The 20,734-nt window shown below is 45.7% G+C and overlaps 3 protein-coding genes across 3 annotated transcripts; 1 reads left to right on the forward strand and 2 right to left on the reverse strand.

Moving 5' to 3' along the window:
* Positions 1 to 664: 664 nt before the first annotated feature.
* Positions 665 to 1,808, reverse strand: NRARP (NOTCH regulated ankyrin repeat protein). The gene has a single exon (XM_033137721.1). It carries the CDS (start codon positions 1,797 to 1,799, stop codon positions 1,386 to 1,388), a length of 414 nt encoding a protein of 137 aa, XP_032993612.1. The 5' UTR covers positions 1,800 to 1,808; the 3' UTR covers positions 665 to 1,385.
* A 5,196-nt stretch (positions 1,809 to 7,004) lies between these two features.
* Positions 7,005 to 11,916, forward strand: FAM166A (family with sequence similarity 166 member A). The gene is made up of 7 exons (XM_033137792.1): positions 7,005 to 7,281; positions 8,436 to 8,650; positions 9,128 to 9,471; positions 9,588 to 9,705; positions 10,023 to 10,117; positions 10,285 to 10,402; positions 11,468 to 11,916. Exons 1-7 carry the CDS (start codon positions 7,097 to 7,099, stop codon positions 11,554 to 11,556), a joined length of 1,164 nt encoding a protein of 387 aa, XP_032993683.1. The 5' UTR covers positions 7,005 to 7,096; the 3' UTR covers positions 11,557 to 11,916.
* A 460-nt stretch (positions 11,917 to 12,376) lies between these two features.
* On the reverse strand, positions 12,377 to 19,826 carry TUBB4B (tubulin beta 4B class IVb). Its single transcript, XM_033137790.1, has 4 exons — positions 19,715 to 19,826; positions 19,513 to 19,621; positions 14,073 to 14,183; positions 12,377 to 13,496 (listed from the first exon to the last, which is right to left on the reverse strand). The coding sequence occupies exons 1-4, from the start codon at positions 19,769 to 19,771 to the stop codon at positions 12,436 to 12,438; spliced, it is 1,338 nt and encodes a 445-aa protein (XP_032993681.1). The 5' UTR covers positions 19,772 to 19,826; the 3' UTR covers positions 12,377 to 12,435.
* Between the last annotated feature and the right edge of the window lie 908 nt (positions 19,827 to 20,734).

The following is a 20,734-nucleotide window of genomic DNA, read 5'->3' on the forward strand; positions in this document are numbered from 1 at the left end:
TTTCAAAGGGGGGTAGTTATGATCTAAACAGAGCTTTCCAATCTATTTTAATGGGAGGGGTTTATCAATTATCAAAAAGGAGCTTTCCAATCTGTTTTAATGGTAGGGTGGTTTATCAATTATCAAAAAGGAGCTTTCCAATCTATTTTAAGGGGAGGTGTTTATTAATTATCCAAATGGAGCATTCCCAATTATTGGAACCATCCAAATTATTATTATTATACATCTAAATGGAGTGCTTCAATTCTTCAAAAAGGGGGTGTCCTGAAATATCTAATTGTCACTTTCTAATGCGTTTAAAAGGGGAGCGTGCTTAAGAATGAAAAAATGATTGTCCCCATTCCTAAATGGAAAATTCCAGATATTATCTAAATGGAGCATTCCAATTCTTCAAAGAGAGGGGGCTCTGAATTATCTAAACGGAGCATTCAAATTCTTCCAGGGGGGGGTAGCGTTCCAATTCTTCCCAAAGGGGGGGGGTTCCTTAAATTATCACAGGAGCAGAACTTGAACCCAGATCTTGGTTGGCACTTGACTGCTGAAGATCCAAAAGGGGAGAATGGGGGCGCCAGAAGGATCATGGAGTTTGACGGCAATGGGAAACCCCCAAGTCACCTAGCCTAACCCCAAGACACACAGCTTACAAAACACACGGCACAAATGCTCTATTAAAATAGCTATATTTTAAAGGTTGAACGGGGAGTGGGGGGTTGGGGAAAGGGAATGTCACACACTGTAGAAAACGGGGGTGAAATCGGAGTGGGGTGGGGTCTCCCCTGGCAAGGGAGACAAGCAGCATTTGAATTTACAGTCAACGTCGCTTTAATATAATATATATCTCTATAACACCCCCCCCCATTTCCAGACATTAAATGGTATTTCCCCCCGCAGCCCCAGTAGTTTCCTCCGCCTCCCTGCTTGTGCAGCAGGGGGCGCCTTTGAGTTGAGTTTAGAATAAGAGAGATTCCTTCCATTCGACCCCCTCCCAAATGTGGGCTTTGGGGGATGCCAGGAGGGCGGACCCCGAAATCGGTGCGGGGTGGGGAATAAAACAGGAGCGCCCCTCGAAAGCGGCGTGTTTGCGTCTCAGGACACCCCATAAAACGGGGGCAATCTCGAATCCAGGGTCGGGGGGGGTTGTCCGAGTGAAAGCCCCCCCCCCAAGCGAGGCAACACTGCGCAGCGACAGAGGTAGATGGACAGTCCGAAAGAGAGGGGGCTGGTCCTTGTAAATATCAAGTTCTGGGGGTCCAAGGTCCGAAGCTTCGTTTGGAAAGGGGGATCTCCGGCGGTCATCTAGTCCAACCCCCTTCCCACGGAGTGTTGCAACGGGCGCTAAGTCCTCGGTGGTGCGGTTCTGGGTTCGAGTGGTGCGCTGTTTCTTTTCACCTGCCCCCTCCGGCGGCGGCGCCTCCCCCCCTGGCTTTGGCCACCAGGTAGAGGACGATGTCTTGGTGGCCCCCGAAGGCCGCCATGTGCAGGGCGCTCCAGCCGTCGCGGTTGGCCAGCCGCACGTCGGCCCCGAAGCGGACTAGCAGCTTTACCAGCTCCAAGTTGCCGTCGCTCACCGACTGGTGCAGCGCCGTCTGGCCCTCGGGCCCGAAGGCGTTCACGTTGAAGTCGCAGCTGCTCATGCCCCGCAGCAGCGCGTGCACGGCGGCCGTGTTGCCCGCGCGGACCGCCTCGCGGAAGCTGCGCTCGCCCGGCGGCAGCGGAGACGGCGGCGGAGAAGGAGGACGAGGAGGCAGCTCCGCCTGGCTCATGGCCGAAGCGGCGGCGGCGGCGGACGAGGCGCGCATGCGTGGAACGGGGCGGCGGCGGCGGCGGGGGGGGGCTGGTGAGAAGAGGGCCGCGCGGCGAGCTTCGAGTCACGTCTGGGGCTGGTAGCGACCCTTTGGATTCGACGCTTGTAGGCGGGGAGGGGAGGTTAGGGAAAGGCAACCCTCCGCAGCGTTAGGGTTCTAAGAGGGAGACCTGGTTAAGCACGCTCCAAATGGGAGTTAGGGAGGTTCTAAAAAAGAATTCGGGGTTAAAGACCCTCCCCACCACCAACACCTGGTTAAGGGCGCTCCAAGGGGAAATAAGGAGGTTCCAAAATGGAGTTGGGGGTTAAAGACACCCCCCCAGCAGCTGGTTAAGGACGCTCCAAGGGGGAGTGAAGGAGGTTCTGAAAGGGATATCGGGGTTAAAGACCCCACCACCACCACCACCCGCGGGTGGTTAAGGACGCTCCAAGGGGGTTCAGGACCTGCCTTGGGGAGCCGGGTGAAAGACACCTCTGGTTTGGATCAGTTAAAGAACGCTCTAAGGGGGAGGGGGTGTTAAGGACGTCCCTTGGGGAGTCGCGGTAAAGACCCCCGCCCGCCCAACAAAGCGAGGATCCGGTTCGGGTTGCTAAACAGCCCCCCCCCCCGTTATTCGAGGAGTCTCGCGCCGTTTGGGGTGCCCACCAGTCCTTCGAGGCTCTTCAAGGCCACCCCCCAGTTTCGAGTCCGCTTAGAAGCCCCCTGTTGTTTCTTGGGGTCCCCCCGACAACACCTTCGGAAACCGGATGACGTCCCGTCTCGGTTTCTCGCCGCTCCTTCGGGGTTAAAAAAAAGCGCGGGGGGGCCGGGATCGCGCTTCTCCAAACGCGCCCCCCTTCTTTATTCGGGGCGAGCCTCTTCTGCGCCTGCGCCGCCGCGCCGATCGCCGCCCTCGGCCGCCCCGTCCGACTGCGCGCCGCTCTGCCTCGGCCCCCCGCCTTTTGAAGCCCTCATTTGCATGCCGGCACCGCCCCACACGCGGTTCATTGGCAGCCGCCGCATTCCCAGGGCACTCATTGGCCTGGAGGAGACGCGGAACGCGGGCCCCGAGCCCCTCCGGTTGGCCGCCGCCAGCGTTCCCAGCGCCACCATTGGGTGAGCCGCGGGAGAGCCGCTCGCCATTGGCCGGGGCGCGCCGGGCGGGGAAGGAAGCGCGCCCATTGGCTGCGGCGGCGAGAGCGGAGAAAGTGGAACGTTGAGAAAAGGGAGGCACCTTTCGTTTTCCCAGCAGACAAAAAAGCGAGGGGAAATAAAAAGCGCGCTGTACATGCGCTGGTATTATTACTATTATTGTTGTTGTTGTTTATTTTTATTATTGATTTTTATTACTATTTTTATTACTATTAGTATATTATTGAATTACTATTGCTATTATTATTATTATTTTGCTGCTGCTGCTGCTGCTGTTATCATTATACCCATGGGGGAGATTCACATGCATACTGTTATAATATTTTATATGGTTTCAGAGAAAACTTATTTCATTCCATTTCTTGACTTTATTTACGTATTTTTTTCTGCAGTGAACGCACAGCTATTTTGATTTCTGATGAAGTCAAAACAAAATGCACAGGGATCCAGATTCCTTTTTCTTTCTTGCATACTTTAGTATGGATTTTTATTTGTTTACTTGCGTTCAATTTCATTTTCATTCTTAATTGACATTTATTTCATTTCTTGGCTTGACTTTGATTTGGTTTTCTTCATTAAAATTTTTGTATTGATTTTGTTTTTGATTTCCTTTTCTTTTATTAAATTGGTATAGATTTTTATATATTTGTATTTCCTTTTATTTATTAAATCTGCATTGGTCTTGTTTGTATTGGAATTCTTTTTCTTTATTAAATCTGTATTGATTATATTAATGTATTAATTTGTCTGATTTCTTTTCCTTTCTTAAATTTCTATTGATTTTATTCATTTGTATTTTTCTTTCTTAAATTTGTGTTGTTTTTATTTGTTTGCAGATACCACAAAGGGATTTCATTCAGATGATTTATTATTATTATTATTATTATTATTATTATTATTATTATTATTATTATTATTATTATTAAAAGCAGGGATTAACATTTCTTATTTTGCAGAATTTCCTCTTCCCCACCAAAAAGTTTCTTTGCCTTGGATTTCTGATTTTCCAGGATCCCCCACAATAAAGTGGCAAATTCATATTTTTCTAATAGTAACTACACAAGGATATTATTTCCTAATTTTGCAGGGCCTGACAATTGCTCAGGGTTTGGCGTTCTTGTTAATATTTCTCATTTTTCCTTTTTAAGGCTTGCAAAATAATGGCACCAGGTGAGTGTGGTATAAAAATTTTCCATTATTATTATTATACTGAAGCTCCAACATGATGTGGATTTTGTGTCGCCTGTAAAAAAAAAAAAATTCCGCAAGGACTTTTAGGCTTTTATTTATTTTGTGGGGAAAAGGGCGCATGGATTTCGTTTCCGTCCTTTACTTGCCCGACAAGCGAGAAAATATTGAATAAAAATGAATTTTAAAATAAAATCGCACGGGGATTTTTATTTTCCCAAGAAATACCCCATCCATATCTGGCTGTGGTGCCCCAGCCACCCTGGGCAAACATCAAACATTATTAATAGTAATAATGTGAGATTTTCATTATACCTCCTAAAAACAAGAAACCACAAAATGTGAATGCTAAACGAGCCAGTGAATTCATGTAATTATAATATAAATATTCAGCATGGCTTTAGTAATAATCTAGCTGTAGCAATAATCATCCCATCAACTGAATAAAGAAGCATACATTTAATCAATAATAATAAAAGGAAAAATAATTAAAATGTTATTTATCTATTTTAAATTTTCCACTCAAGGCCAATGGTCAAAGGTATCCCCAGCGCCCTACTTTTTTTATTTCCCACTTTGAATTTCCGACTTTATTCTCCTTTTCATCTTTCTAGTCTCCCCCTTTTTTAGGGACTTTTTAAACATTTCATTCATTTTCAAATGTCCCTTCTAGCTTTCTTTCTTTCATCTGCGACTTGTTTTATATTTTAATTTTTTTTTACAAAAATCCGACATTTCAATAGTTTCTCATTTTCATTTCCCTCCCTTTTCTCCAAATAGTCTCATCTGGCTTTCTTTCTTTTATATTTCCATTGATGGCCCTTTTTATTATTTTTAAGTATTTCCAACTTTTTAAATATTTCCAACTTTATTTCCTCTGGCTTCTCGCTATTCCCCCCTTTTTCCAGGGCCTTTTAAAACATTTTAATTTTTTTATCTTTTCCTGCATACCTCTTTCTTTGCCCCCCCCCCTTTTAAAGGGACTTTTTACACATTTAATTTTTTTTTTTTAATCTGATTTTCTTTTTCCCTTTCAACTCCTGGCCTCGATTCCCCCTTTTGTTTCAGGGCCTATTAAAACATATTATTTTTTCAATGTCTCCATCCTGCCTTGCTTTCTTTGCTCTTCCATGGATGTATTAATTATAAAATATTCTCCTTTATTTCTCCTTTTCAACTGCTACCTTCTATTCCCCCCCCCCCTATTTTCTCAAAGACTTTTGTGGGGTGTCTAGGCCTGGGAAACTGGACTGGATCTTGGGGGGGGGGCTTTAAAAGGGGCATTCAGCCGCCTCCCCCCCCCTTCCCCAGAATTGATTCATTCATTAATCCGCTTCACCGCGCTCCCATTCATCCTAGCAAGCTCTCCTCGCAGGCGCTTCCTTATATGGGCACGGCCGGGCGTGGGGCGGGTCCCGGGGGCGGGTCCGCCGGCGGGGCTCATTAGCATGAGTCGGAGAGCGTGGGAAAGTCTCGGTCGTTTTTTCCCACGCCGGCCAGAGAGGCGCGGCCCCGCGCGGAAGGGAGGGGGAGGGCGGGGCGGGGCGGGGGGAGGGTGGGAAACTAGGAGAGGATGAGATTGACGGGGGAATGGGGGGACATTGACGGGGGGGGGAAATGGAGGGAGGGAAGAGATTGACCGGGGAAATGGAGGAAAGGGGGGAAATGGACAGGGGAAATTGGGGGGAGGGAGATTGACAGGGGAAATGGAGGGAAGGGGGGGATTGGGGGAGATTGGTGGTGAAATTGGGGGAAGCGAGGAGGGGAGATTGACAGAACTGGGGGGAGATGAAAGGCAAGAAAGTGAAAGGGTGGAGAAAGTGAGTGGGGGTAGCAGGAGGGAGGGAGGGCTAAATTAGAAGGGGGCCCTAAAGGGCATCCGGAGGGTCATCCAATCCAACCCCCTCGGGTCACCTGCAGATTCCTGCACTGAAGCGGGTCAGACTAGAGGACCGTGAGGTCCCTTTCCAGTTCAACTGTTCCATGATTTTAGGATCATTTACAATACTGTGAATTCCCCTCCCTCCCCAGATGAAATATTTTTGGGTTTGGCAAGTATTTATAGCGTGGAAACTCTTTGGGGCCCCAAGGGAACGGTTCAGCCCCAAATGTGAGGTCAGAGGGTCACTGTCTTCCCAAAGCCTAAAAATGGAACAGGGACCCCCGGCAGTCGTCTAGACCAACCTGCTGCAAGGCACAGAAGCGCCATCAAGGCCCATCTCTCATTTCGTAGCTCTACAGTTCCTGCTTCGGCGCAGGTGAGACTAGATGACCCTGAGGACCCTTCCCCCCAATCATTTCCATCCCTCCTGTTTATCATGGTCCGGAGTATTTCAACTGCCTTGAGCTTCTGCCTTTCTGCAGGTGGGGATGGCGGTCAAAGAAGCCTTCCCGGGAAATTAGTTCCTTCGAGCTGCACCGGTGTGATTCCTGCTTGGCAAAGCAGCTTTCGCCTGCCTGTCTGCTGGCAACCTTGGGAACTGCAGCCCGTTCCCCCCCTCCCCAAATCTAGCTGCACCGTTGCCATTTCTGCCCATTTGCTGGAAACCATGGGGACTGCAGCCCGCTCCCCCTTCCCCAACGCTAGCTTTGCCGGTGTGATTTCCACCCAGAACCCCCTGCACCCCACATCCAAAATTCACCGGGGGGGGGGGGTTTCTATCTGCCAGAGAGCAGAGGGCTTCCGTGAGATTCCTATTGGCTTCCTCCTAGAGAAAAGCGCCTCTGCTGGCGGCTTTGGGAGTTGCGGGCCATAGAGAAGGGATTCTAGGGGAGGAATAGCATTTAGAGGGGGGAAAGGAGAGCGGGCAGGAATTTGTCAGGTAGAGCATGGGTTGTTTTTTGTTTACCCTCGGTGCGGTGCCCGAACATTTACCAAATCTAAATTTCCATTTATTTATGGAGAAATCCTGCTGAGAAAGCCATTTCCCCCAATAGCTTTGCCTGTTGAATTCCTGCCCGCCAGCAGGCCGATGTCACATGACCACTTCATAATGGTCGCCGCGGGTGAGCCCAGCTGCTCTAGGGGGCATCCAGCACCCCAGAGAAGTCAGGGGCCACCCAGTCACCCACACCCCAACACCCAAAGGTACCAGGGCAAGATGGCAGCCACTCGGAAAGGGAAGTTTTTCCCCCAGGAACCCTACTACATCCCAGGGTGAGTTTGAGCCCCAAATTTGGGGGGGCGGGCGGGATATCTTACAAACCTAGAGGGTCTCTAATAAGAGGGAGGGAGGGACAGAAATATACTATTGATGGCAAAAAAGAAATAGAAATCGGTTTCCTGAAGTGGGCTGGACTAGATGACGCTGAGAGGTCCCATTCAAATCTATGGTTCTATCTAGTTTGTCCAGATAGACCAGTGTTTTTCAACCACTGTTCCGCGGCACATTAGTGTGCCGCGAGATGTTGCCTGGTGTGCCGTGGGAAAAATTTGTTTATTTGATTCCTATTCAAGAGAATTACTTTATATGTAGTCAATATAGGCAGTTAATTTTTTTAACATTTTCTAATGGTGGTGTGCCTCATGATTTTTTTCATGAAACAAGTGTGCCTTTGCCCAAAAAGGTTGAAAAACACTGAGATAGACAAACTTGGCCCTCCAGATGTTTTTGGGACAACAATTCCCATCATCCCTGACCACTGGTCCTGAGCTAGGGATCATGGGAGTTGTAGTCCCAAAACATCTGGAGGGCCAATTTGGGCCATGCCTGGTCTACAGCATTTGTCTTTATACAGAATGTATTGAGTATATACAGGATTCCTGTTTATATCTATATCTATTCTTTCTCAAAATTGATAGGTATAAATATTTTATATTCTCTATTTATATAAATATTTTTATATATAAAGTTATAGAAGACATCTGAAGGCAGCCCTGTTTAGGGAAGCTTTTAATGCTTGATGGACTGCTGTATTTTAGTGGCTGGGGAAACCCAGCCGGATGGGTGGGGTATAAATAACATTATTATTGTTATTATTGTTATTATTAGACAATCCCCGCTTTTCTGAGTCATAAAACCTCGCCAAATACAGCATATATCAGGGGTGTCCAACTCCTGTTTCTTTGCAGATCTACCTATTTCTTTGCGGATCGCGATTTACCTGTTGGACATGGCTGGTATATATTGATCAATCTCTGCCCTAGACCTCTGGCTAGCAAGAGGCATATAAATAACTTTTCTCTTATTCAATATCCGCCCCGATTGCTTCCTTCCGTCAGGGTTGGACTGGATGATGCCCAGGGGTCCTGCCATGCTCAACCCGCACTTGATTTCCCCATCTTATTCTCTGCCCCCCCCCTCCCGACAGGTACGGGGGCTTCTACCCCCAGGTCCGCTACCAGGTGGGCAAGCCCTACGGACGCATCACCTGCGACATCCTGACCGACCCCAGTGTCCAGAAAAGCCCCGTCTCTGTCCTGGCGCCGCTGACCAGGCCAAAATTTGTCGGCGACTTCACCAGCCGGGACCGGCCTTTTCGCGAATGCATGGACCAGCACCAAAACTACATCCCGGGTTATTCCGGTGGGTCATTTTCCTGAACTCTATATATACATGATTATTTTGCAATGCCCAAATTCCATCCTCCTGTTGCCGCTGTTCTTATTTAGACCTTACTGGATTTCCCCCCAATTTCTAATGTTTTTTAATTATTTCATATTGATTCCCCCCCATTTATTATTTCATATTGCTTTCATATTGATTTTTTCCCCATTTCTAATATTTTATCATTATTTCATATTGCCTCAATTCTATTTCTAGCATTTTGTTGTTGCTTTTCTCATCAGAATTTTTCATGTCTAGTATTACCCCTTTTGTATTTTCTGAATCCCCCATCTCCTTATTTGCTATCATTATTCCTATTTCATATCACCCGACTTATAAACGGTTGTCACTTTTATTTTTGATTATTTTAATTTTAATTTCATTGTACACAGGTTGTACATTGACAATAAAGGTATTATTATTATTATTATTTTATATCTGGCGGTTCTCTTTCAGGCTTTGTCCCTTACCAGGGTTGCATTCCTCTTCCAGGCCGGGCGCAGCGTGCTACATTTCCCCCAGAGGGCACCCGATCGCCAACCGCCCCCCCTCCACCAATGGGGGCGAGCAAGGCCGCCCCTTGCCACCCGGGGATCCGCCTCGCCTGTGGACCCGGCTGGCGCCAGTTTGCCTCATCGGCCGGCGCAGACTTGAACCCGGGGCCGAAGATGTACCTGTGCCACCCGGACGTGGCACTGGTGTGCGGAAGGGAGCAGGACCGGGGACCGTGTGATCCGGGGATGTCCCTGATTTGCGGTCAGGGCTGTAGGGCCGTCCCGTGTGGCGCAGGGAGCGAGGAGGTAGGCCCGCGTCCTGGGTTCAAAACTGGCCATGCCCCCCACCCGGGGAATCAGGGGGGATTTGGGCCTGGGTAGGGCGGAACTGTGCCACTGACCCTGCCTCTCTCGCCCCCCAGCCAACCCGGATCGAGGCCACGCCCCTCCCGCCGGCCACCGAGACGACGGACGTCTGCCGCTTTGACCGCACCCCCAGGATGGACGTACCCAACCTGATCCAGCGGAAGGCCATCTCGGGTAGGCACTGACCCCACCCCTTTCCTCAGGGAAGCCCTGCCCACAGAGCTCCACCCTCTTTCGGAAACCAGCTACCCCCCCCCGGCTTTAAGACCCAAGCGTTGCCCCTCTGCACTACCATTCTCGTCGTGCCTTCCAGATTTCTCCTTGCGGGGACTAATTGCTCAAAGGCAAGCGCAGCTAAAGGATGCCGGCAGCTTCTGGGCTCCACTATGAACGGTAGTTTTAAGGTAGCCCTGCCTGGGGCCCGAAACGCTGCTTTCGAGGGAGCCCTCCCTGGTGCTTACACCCCCAGTACTATCCTTCCCTCGTTTCAGGCTACACGGGCTACATCCCTCGCTTCCCCTGGATAATGGGCGAAAACTACCTGACGGGGGTGAAGGACGCCATGGACGAGTTTGACCGCAACCAGGTGCTTACTACAACTCCCATGGGCTGGCGCCATCAATTAATTTCTATGTCAGGGGTGGGACACAGGCCTTTTCCTGGTTCCGGGATTTCAAAGTCCAGATCCGGGGCGGGTCAGCCTAGATGACCCGCCAAGGTCCCGTCCCTGAGCCTCGTCTTTTCTCCCCGCAGGAAATGCTCAGGAGCCCCATGTACAGCTTTGGGAAGCGCCTGCCCCGCACCTACTGGCCCAACACCAAGATTTACACCAGTGGAGGCCTGATGCCCTTCTACACCGGGTTTGTGCCCAGTAAGTCGGGGTTGAGATGGATGACCATGGGACCCCTTCCTAATCAAACCTCATACTAATATTTCCCACCGTTCCTTTTCAGGTATTTCCCTTTCCCACTCAGATTTTTCCTGATTTTTTTCGGGTTCTCTGCTGAGATCCCCCCTTTCCCATTGAAACTTCCCCACTAATAATTTATTATTTGTACCCCACCCATCCAGCTGGGATTCCCATTTGGATTGTCCCACTGTCCCTTCCCCCCCCCCCCACGGGTTTTCTCCCTTCGGTCCATTTCCCCCATTCCTATCCAGTTATTTCCGTTTTCCACACATTTTCCCCATATTTATTATTACTGGTACTTATTTGCATTTATTATTTATTAGTCTATTTGTTATTTTTTAATTATTTATGTTATTATTTAGATTTATTATTTGTTATCATTTAGATTTCTATTTATCATTATTATTTAATTATTATCATTCTTACTTTACTTAGTTATTTCTTTATAATTGCCACCTTACCCACTCACAAATTCCTCCTCCCCACCCCCACCCCACCCACCCCTCTCTCTCTCTCTCTCTCTCTCTCTCACACACACACACACACACACACATATATAATTTGGTTCCCCCAGTGATCTGCAACAACTACGCCCAAACCTTATTATTTAGTTTTATTATTTAGATTTATCATTTATTATTATTTAGATTTATTACCTGTATTCATCATCACTTATTATTTCGATTTATTCATTTTAGACCCACCCTTCACCTCTAACATATTTATTTTTGTTATTATTTAGTTTTATTATTTAGATTTATCATTTATTATTTGGATTTATTATTTTTATTTAGTCATTATTATTTCAATTTATTAATTTATTTAGACCCGCCCTTCCCCTCTGACATATATATATATATTTTGTATTATTTAGTTTTACTATTTAGATTTATCATTTATTATTACTTGGATTTATTATTTTTATTTAGATGTATTAGTCATTCTTATTTAGATTGATCCATTTCTTTAGACCCACCCTTACCCTCTTACACATATATTTATTTTTGGTGTCGTCTCCCCCACCAGCAATCCGCGACAACTACGCCCAAACCTTTGGCAACAGCACGCGCCAGGCTTACTTTGGTGAACTTCAGCGGAGGCAGCACGAGGGTTGAAAAGAGGCTTTTAATGGCCACCCAAACAGCAGCGTTGACAGATGACATCACAACCACAGAAAATCGAGGGAGAGAACTGTCTGGAGAGAAAACCATGGAGGACCAAGGGGACCTTCTAGGAAACAAGGAAGAGCGTAGAGAGGTGCCTTCCAGGAAAGAGGAACTGGAATCCAGGAGACGTCCAAGGGGTCCATCATTGGACTTCCATTATACGTGGTCCATTATTCATGGTCCAGCATTGGACTTCCATGAGGAAGCAGACATCCAGGAGATCAGCATGGCAGAACCATGGAAAGATGCCACCAAGCCTAGAGAGAACCGTGGATTGAGGTGGTCAGATCCGGGAAGAATGGTAGAGGAGACCCTATCCTGGTCCTATCCTGGAAAAGACTGAGGAGGCCAAACCTCAAGGAGAGCCGGGAGAACACGTTGGAGGAGAACCTGGAGGCTCGGATCCAACCTGGTGAAAAGGCAAGGTAGAGAAGAAGCTGGAGGCTCTGGACCAATGGGGAAGGAACCTGGATGGGTGGAGAAGAAGCTGGAATCACAGGACCAACGGGGAAGCAAGCAGGAGGCCAGATGGAGAGATGTGGAAGCAACCTGGACGTGACCATGAGAACTTGGAAGCAAGGTGGAGAATAAGAAGCTTGGACGTGAGGGTGAGAACTTGGATTCCAGGTGGAGAAGCTTGGATGTGATGGTAAGAACTTGGGAAGCAAGAACCAGAAAGCTTGGAAGGAACCTGGTGAGAACTTGGAATCAAGGTGGAGAACAGCCTAGAAGGTCGTAAGGGAGAATCAACATGGGAGAAAAACCAAGGGGGTGGGTCCAATAAAGGTGGCTTAGTCTCTGAGCATGGTTTCAAAAGGTGTGTTCTTCCTAGGCGGCCTCCTCCTCGGCCTCCTCCTCGAACTCGCCCTCCTCCTCGGCGGTGGCGTCCTGGTACTGCTGGTACTCCGAGACCAGGTCGTTCATGTTGCTCTCGGCCTCGGTGAACTCCATCTCGTCCATGCCCTCGCCGGTGTACCAGTGGAGGAAGGCCTTGCGTCGGAACATGGCGGTGAACTGCTCCGAGATGCGCTTGAAGAGCTCCTGGATGGCAGTGGAGTTGCCGATGAAGGTGGCCGACATCTTGAGGCCGCGGGGCGGGATGTCGCAGACGGCCGTCTTGACATTGTTGGGGATCCACTCCACGAAGTAGCTGCTGTTCTTGTTCTGGACGTTGAGCATCTGCTCATCCACCTCCTTCATGGACATGCGCCCCCGGAAGACGGCTGCCACCGTCAGGTAGCGGCCGTGGCGCGGGTCGCAGGCTGCCATCATGTTCTTGGCATCAAACATCTGCTGCGTCAGCTCGGGGACCGTCAAGGCCCGGTACTGCTGGCTGCCGCGGCTGGTCAAGGGCGCAAATCCCGGCATGAAGAAGTGGAGGCGGGGGAAGGGGACCATGTTGACAGCCAACTTGCGCAGGTCGGCATTAAGCTGGCCAGGGAAGCGGAGGCAGGTGGTGACGCCACTCATGGTGGCCGAGACCAGGTGGTTGAGGTCCCCGTACGTGGGTGTGGTGAGCTTGAGGGTGCGGAAGCAGATGTCGTAGAGGGCCTCGTTGTCAATGCAGTACGTCTCGTCCGTGTTCTCCACCAGCTGGTGGACGGAGAGGGTGGCGTTGTAGGGCTCCACCACCGTGTCCGAGACCTTGGGCGAGGGAACCACACTGAAGGTGTTCATGATGCGGTCAGGGTACTCCTCCCGGATCTTGCTGATCAGCAGCGTGCCCATGCCCGAGCCCGTGCCGCCCCCCAAAGAGTGGGTTAGCTGGAAGCCCTGCAGGCAGTCGCAGCTCTCCGCCTCCTTGCGCACCACGTCCAGGACAGAGTCCACCAGCTCGGCCCCCTCCGTGTAGTGGCCCTTGGCCCAGTTGTTGCCGGCGCCGCTCTGGCCTGGGGAGGAGAAAGGAGACAGTGTCGTAATAATAATATATTAATATGCTTATTATTATTATACTCAGGGCGGGCTCAAGCCAAATATAAATACAGTAAAAACATGAAAAACCAAACACACACACAAAACCAAAGAGTTGATTAAAATACGTTGTAATAATAATAATAGTAAAATAATAATAATAATAATAATTTGTTTGTACCCATCCCATCTGGCTGGGTTTCCTCAGCCACTCTGAGCGGCTTCCAACAAAATACAGTATTAAAACTCAAGTGGGGGGAAATGATGGAAAGATAAGCCAGGAAACACGAACCTGAAAATTACCCACAGGAAAATAAAGGGAAATCAGCTAGGAAAAATATTCAAGAGGGAAATCGGCCGTTAAATGCTTTCAATCAAAAATCAAAATAGTTATGTTCTGTGTTATAATAATCATAATAATAAAATGGCGCCACTCTGGGCGGCTTCCAACAAAGATAAAAAGACATGAAAATATCAATTCTTTTGGGTTGCCAATGCACTAACAATCAATAGTGGAGGCTTGAAATGGGGCTCAAAGGTGATGCGAGACGCACCAAAAACAAAATTATCCGGGCGGAAGATCTGTCCAAAGGGTCCGGAGCGGACCGAATCCATGGTGCCAGGCTCCAGGTCGACCAGGACGGCGCGAGGGACGTATTTGCCACCTGGGGGAGAAAAATTAAATTAAAATTAAAAACGAAACATGAAAACATGGACCTTTGAATATTTTTTTAAATTTAATTTTTTTTTATTTTTAAATTGAAACTTTCATTAAATATATGTATTTATACTTTTCAAGTGTATGTACAATTTATTACTGGAGCAGCATACAAAAGATGAACAAGTGAAATCTGTGATAATTGACTGGGCGAGAGATGTGGGGCACAATATAATGTTGAATGCTTGGGAGAGATTGTGGAAAAAAAGGTTTGAAATTTACTGCTTGTACTACTTTGAAAGAGAACATGATGAAAATGATGTATAGATGGTATTTAACACCTGTTAAATTAACAAAAATGTATCATACTTCTGACAACAAGTGTTAGAAATTCAAAGAAAAAGAAGGAACCTTTTACCACATGTGGTGGACTTGCCTCAAAGTAAAATACTTCTGGGAAAAGATCTATAATGAACTGAAAAAGGTGTTTAAAAACACCTTTGTCAGAAAACCAGAAACCTTTCTACTTTGAATATTAGGGGGAGAAATCCCTAAAAAGGACACAACTTTGTATGCCACAACAGCTGCCGGAATACTTCTTGCCAAGAACTGGAAGACAAAAGAGATATCGATGAATGGCAAATGAAGATGATGGACTTTATGGAACTTGCTGAGCTGACGGGGAGACTGTGCGACCAGAAATAAGATACGGCGGAAGAAGATTGGGAGAAATTTAGTTTACTTGAAAAAATATTGCAATTTTTAGAATTAGGGACTCTAAGAAGAGAGATAGGCTAGCATTAAGTTAAAATTTAGTTTAAAATTTACAGTGTAAATTTAGAGTTTAAATGGTAACTATTGTTAAAATGTTAGGTATTATGATAAACAAAATGCTAAGGATGATTTAAAGTGAAACTCAGAAGGATTGAGGGAAGTCAATTAACAATGTTAAAAAAAAGATAAGAGTAACAAGAATTTTCCTGTTATGTTTTTGTTTTTAGTATTTTTGTTGTATTTTGTATGTATGTTTGTATGTATGTATGTATGTATTTTTGTTTACTTGAAAATAAAAAATATTAATAATTAAAAAACTATAATATACACACACAAATAAACAGAAATACATAGATCTTTAACTTTTTAATATGTGTATGGATCCTCTGACTCTTTTAAAAGAAATACATCTCTCAACCCTAGGGCTGTTTTTTTAATTGTGGGGTATTTTAAGTATATATACATATACATATATACATATGTGTATATTACATATCAACCCAAAGGCTTTTTAACTTCTGGTGTTCTTTTTAATGCATATATGAATCCTTTTTAAAATATGTATTTAAAAAAGAACCTTAAAACTTAGGAAGGCACTTTTGAAAGTTTTACAGTTCTTTTTTAAATACACATTTTCTAAGGCTTTTTTCAAGACACATATAAATTCTAGCACTTTTGCAACGCATATTGAAACACTTTGTTTTATTTATTTACTGTATTGTATTATAATACATTAAAAATATGTTTTATTCTGTGAACCGCTCTGAGTATAGGGCAGTATGCAAATTTAGTAAGAAAGAACAACAATAAGGTCTAGGGCTCCTTTCTAATAGATATGTAAACTCTGGGTCTCTTTAACTTCTAGTGGCCTTCTTAATACATATATGAATATATAAATAATATATAGTCATACCTCTGGATATGAACACTGCGTGTTGCGTTCATCACGGGTTACGAACACGCCGAACACGGAAGTACCGGAACAGGTTACTTCCGGGTTCGGTGCTTTGGGCATGTGCGGAATCGTGTGACGCACATGCGCAGACCCGACGCTTCAGGATATGCGCTGCTCATGTTGCGAACCAGAGGTACCACTGTGTCTATATAAGGGACTTGGGAAAATCAAAGACTGAAATCCTAGGGCTTCTTTTAAAGAGAATATGCATATTGCAATACTGTACTCAACACACATTTTCAGCGCACTTCCAGCGGTCTTTTTAGTACATATATTATTATTATTATTATTATTATTATTATTATTATTATTATTATTATGGAATATTATATGTATCCTAAGGCACTTGGAGGACTGAAATCCCACATTCTACCACTTTATTCTTAGTGGCTGGGGAAACCCAGCCAGAAAGGCGGGGTATAAATAAATTATTGTTGTTATTAAACACATCTACGAGTCCTAGGGCTCCTTTTTTTAATACACCTGTATTTTGAATTTTTTATTTTTATTTTGGGGTGTTTTAAGTCTATACTGTAAACATAAATACACATCTTCTAAGTTCTTTTCCAACACATCTGTATATTTTAGCACCCTTTTTAGCACCCACTTGAATCCTGGGGCTCCTTTTTGTGAAATACTTATGTAAACCCTAGCGTGGCACCAAAATCTGCAATGTTTTTTAGCGGGGCCAATTCGAATAAGATCTACTACCTGATTACCTGCTATCTATTGTTATTGTTGTTGCTGCCGCCACCCAGTTCTAGGCCTTTTCAACTGCAGGGCTCCTTTCTGAATATAGACCAATAAAAATCCCAGGGGCTGTTGGAATAAGATCTATAACTTCCAAACACTTGTTAATCCAGGGGGGCCCTTCTCCCCATGCTCCTTTTTCATATATACCAATACAATATAGGGGGATTTTTATTTATTTTATTTATTTATTTTTAGGTTTATTATTAAATTATTATATATTATATGATATTATATGATACACACGCACACACACACAGTGGTACCTCAGGTTACAGATGCTTCAGGTTACAGACTCCGCTAACCCAGAAATAACGCTTCAGGTTAAGAACTTTGCTTCAGGATAAGAACAGAAATCGTGCTCTGGCGGCGCAGCGGCAGGAGGTCCCATTAGCTAAAGTAGTGTTTCAGGTTAAGAACAGTTTCAGGTTAAGAACGGACCTCCAGAACGAATTATGTTCTTAACCCGAGGTACCAGTGTGTGTGTTTGTGTATAAAAAATTAGTATTATTATTTTGCCAGCCACTCTGGGCGGCTTCCAACAAAATATTAAAGTAGAATAAGGCAACAAGGCAAGATATCCAGAGTTGTTGTTTTTTAAAAAAACTTCTATATACATAGATAGATAGATAGATACCAGTAGATAGTCCAGTAGCACCTTAGAAACCAACTAAGTTTGTTCTCGGTATAAGCTTTCATGTGCGTATTTTTTTATTGTTATTTTGTTTCGACTATTGCAGACCAACACAGCTACCTACCTGTAACTATAATTATTATATTTATAATAATATATCTATAAATTTAAATATATTTATAAATATTTACATATTTATGGTAATATAAAGAAGAAATTTCTTCAGAAATACTGATTAATATACACTGAATAAATAATAATAATAATGACATAAAATATAAGGTATTATATTGGCCTAGCTATGGCCCTCCAGGTGTTTTGGGCCTACAACTCCCATGATGCCTTGCTAGCAGGACCAGTGCTCAGGGATGATGGGAACTGTAGTCTCAAAACAGCTGGAGGGCCCAGTTGGGCCATCCCTGCTATAGACCAGGTATCGCCAAACTCGGCCCCCCAGCTGTTTTGGGACTACAATTCCCACCATCCCTGATGACTGGTCCTCTTAGCTAGGGATCATGGGAGTTGTAGTCCCAAAACAGCTGGAGGGCTGAGTTTGGGGATGCCTGCTATAGACCAATACAATATAGGGGGCTTTCCACATCCAGCTATTAACTCTGGGGGGGCTTTTTACTGGAAGGAAATCTCTTTTTTTTTTTGTTTCGACTATGGCAGACCAGCACGGCTACCTAGTGTTCTTAATACACATTTTAACACACATTTCAACTCCAGGGCTCCTTTATAAGCATATAGGTGAATTTTAAAATAAACATTCAAAGTCCAGGGCTCTTTTTGGAATATAGACCAACACAAGCCCCAGGGCTGTTAGGGAAGCTTTTAATGTTTAATAAACAATTGAATTTTAATATTTTGATGGAAGCTGCCCAGAGTGGCTGGGGAAACCCAGCCAGATGGGCGGGGTATAAATAATAAATATTATTATTATTATTATCTAAATTTATTATTATTATCTAACCCATTCTAACAGAAATTTGAACTTTTTTTAACATACAGGGGGCTATTTAAATACCAATTCGAAGTCCAGGGCTTGTTTTAAACAAACCCCAGGGCTGTAGGATTTGCTCATGGCTCCTTTTTGAATACAGATAATAAAAAACCCCAGGGCTGCTTCAATAAATCTATAATTTCCAGACCTGTGCAAATTGAGGGGCATTTCTCCCCACTCATCTTTTAACCCATTTCAACTCCAAGGCTCCTGTTGGAATCGACCTCTAACATTCTTAATACACATTTTAACACACATTTTTAACATACAGGGGGCTTTTTAAAATACCCATTAGAACTCCATGGCTCCTTTTTAAACATATAGGGGGCTTTTTAAAACACCCATTCTAAGTTCAGGGCTCCTTTAGGAATATAGACAAACACAAGCCCCAGGCCTATTGGAATTGATATCTTAACTTTTTAAGCACCCATTTCTAACACACATTTGAACTCCAGGGCTCCTTTTTAAACATACAGGGAACTTAGTTGGTCTCTAAAGTGCTAACACACACTCTGGGGCTCCTTTTTTAACGTATAAGGGGCTTTTTAAATACCCACTTTAAGTCCAGGGCTCCTTTTGGAATATAAATCAACACAAGCCCCAGGGCTGTCGGAATAGATCTCTTAACTTTTCAATCAGCCATCCTAACACACATTTGAACTCCAGTGCTCCGCACAAACCCCCAACCTGTTGGAATCGACCTTTAACATTCTTAATACACATTTTAACACACATTTGAGCTCCAGGGCTCCTTTTTAAAAACACAGGGGGCTTTTTAAATACCCATTCGAAGTCCAGGGCTCCTTTTTAAACAAATAGGGGGCTTACCAATAACCAACTTTTTATCTGTATCTGAAGAAGTGTGCATGCACACGAAAGCTCATACCAAGAACAAACTTAGTTGTTCTCTAAGGTACTACTGGAAGGAATTTTTTGTTTTATTTTGCTTAAACTTTTCATATATTGTTATATATTGCACATTTCATAATTTTTTATCCATTTCACATTTTAACACCTGAACTCCGGGGCTCCTTTCTTAACACAGATCAACACAAACCCCGGAACTGTCGGAATCGACCTCTTAACCTTTCAAATACATATTTATATATTTCATCTTTTTATAAATTTCACCTTTTATATATTTCACATTTCATATATTTTAATCTATTTCACATTTCAACGCTTTAACACTCAGGGGGGCGCAGAGGCCTCCCACCCACCCGTGGCCTCGTTGTAGTAGACATTGATCCTCTCCAGCTGCAGGTCGCTGTCGCCGTGGTACGTGCCCGTGGGGTCGATGCCGTGCTCGTCCGAGATCACCTCCCAGAACTGGGGAAGAAACAAAAATAAAAAGGGGCTGAGCAGCGTTCCTTCCCCCCCTTACTATTATTAATATTATTAATATTATTATTATTATTAAACCTTGGCGCCGATTTGGTTGCCACACTGGCCAGCCTGCAAATGGACAATTTCCCTCATGACGGCGGTTGCTTTTCGCAGCTCCGAGCGACGAGAAGATGCTGCTTTATGGACGCGCGCGGGACGCTGGCTGCGTCCCGGCAACGGGCGCCGCTTTATATAGGCGCCGCAGCGCGGGCGCTGATTGGGCAGCCGGCGCGGCGCGCGCGGGAGGCGCTGATTGGGCTAGCCGGGCGGAGGAAGCCATTGGACGAGGGAAGCCCGCGCGGTGACGCCCATTGTCCCGCCTCCGCGACGCAGTCATTGGAAGCCGGTCGCGCACGGCGACGCCCATTGGCCGAGGTTCAGTCAGCCCATCGCGGCGTCTTATTGGCCACCCGTTGGAGGTCGCCGCCTATTGGTCCGAATTTTTATTTATCACATCAGCCATTGGTCTTTTCCGAGCCCGCCCACCCGCGCGTATAATGGCCATTGGACAAGAGCAATGCCGCTCCTTTGCGCTTGCATTTTAACGCGCCTCACTCTCACCGCCCTCCATTGGTCGCTCCTTTTCGCTCCCCTATCTCTGTCCTATTGATACGCGGGAGTTTTATTCCCACCCCTTAGTAACAACAGCGAATGGCCAGTCGGAAGGACGGAGAGGAGGCCTATGATTGGTTTCTTCGTGCACACCGCGCGACGCTAACGGCCGATGCACAGGAGCGCGCGCGCGCCTTTCTCCATTACATAACGTCGCGTGGACTGCCCTAGCAACCGCGTCCATGGCAACGCATCGGGTTCCTAGCAACCAGGTGCGGCCTATCAACTTATACCTCACCGAGCGAAGCCTGAGATAATAAGTGGCCCATTGAAAGCATCAAGCACTATCAAATACATTAAATAAAAAATTTAATAAAAATTAATAAAATAGGCCTGTTTGGACGTATCAGATCACCATAGGAACAGCGCCCGTGGCAAAGCATTTAGCTTCCTAGCAAGCAGGTGCAGCCTATCCATTTTTCCCTCACAGAGTGAAGCCTGAGA

Source organism: Lacerta agilis, chromosome Z, assembly GCF_009819535.1.
Source record: "Lacerta agilis isolate rLacAgi1 chromosome Z, rLacAgi1.pri, whole genome shotgun sequence".
Taxonomy (NCBI): domain Eukaryota; kingdom Metazoa; phylum Chordata; class Lepidosauria; order Squamata; family Lacertidae; genus Lacerta; species Lacerta agilis.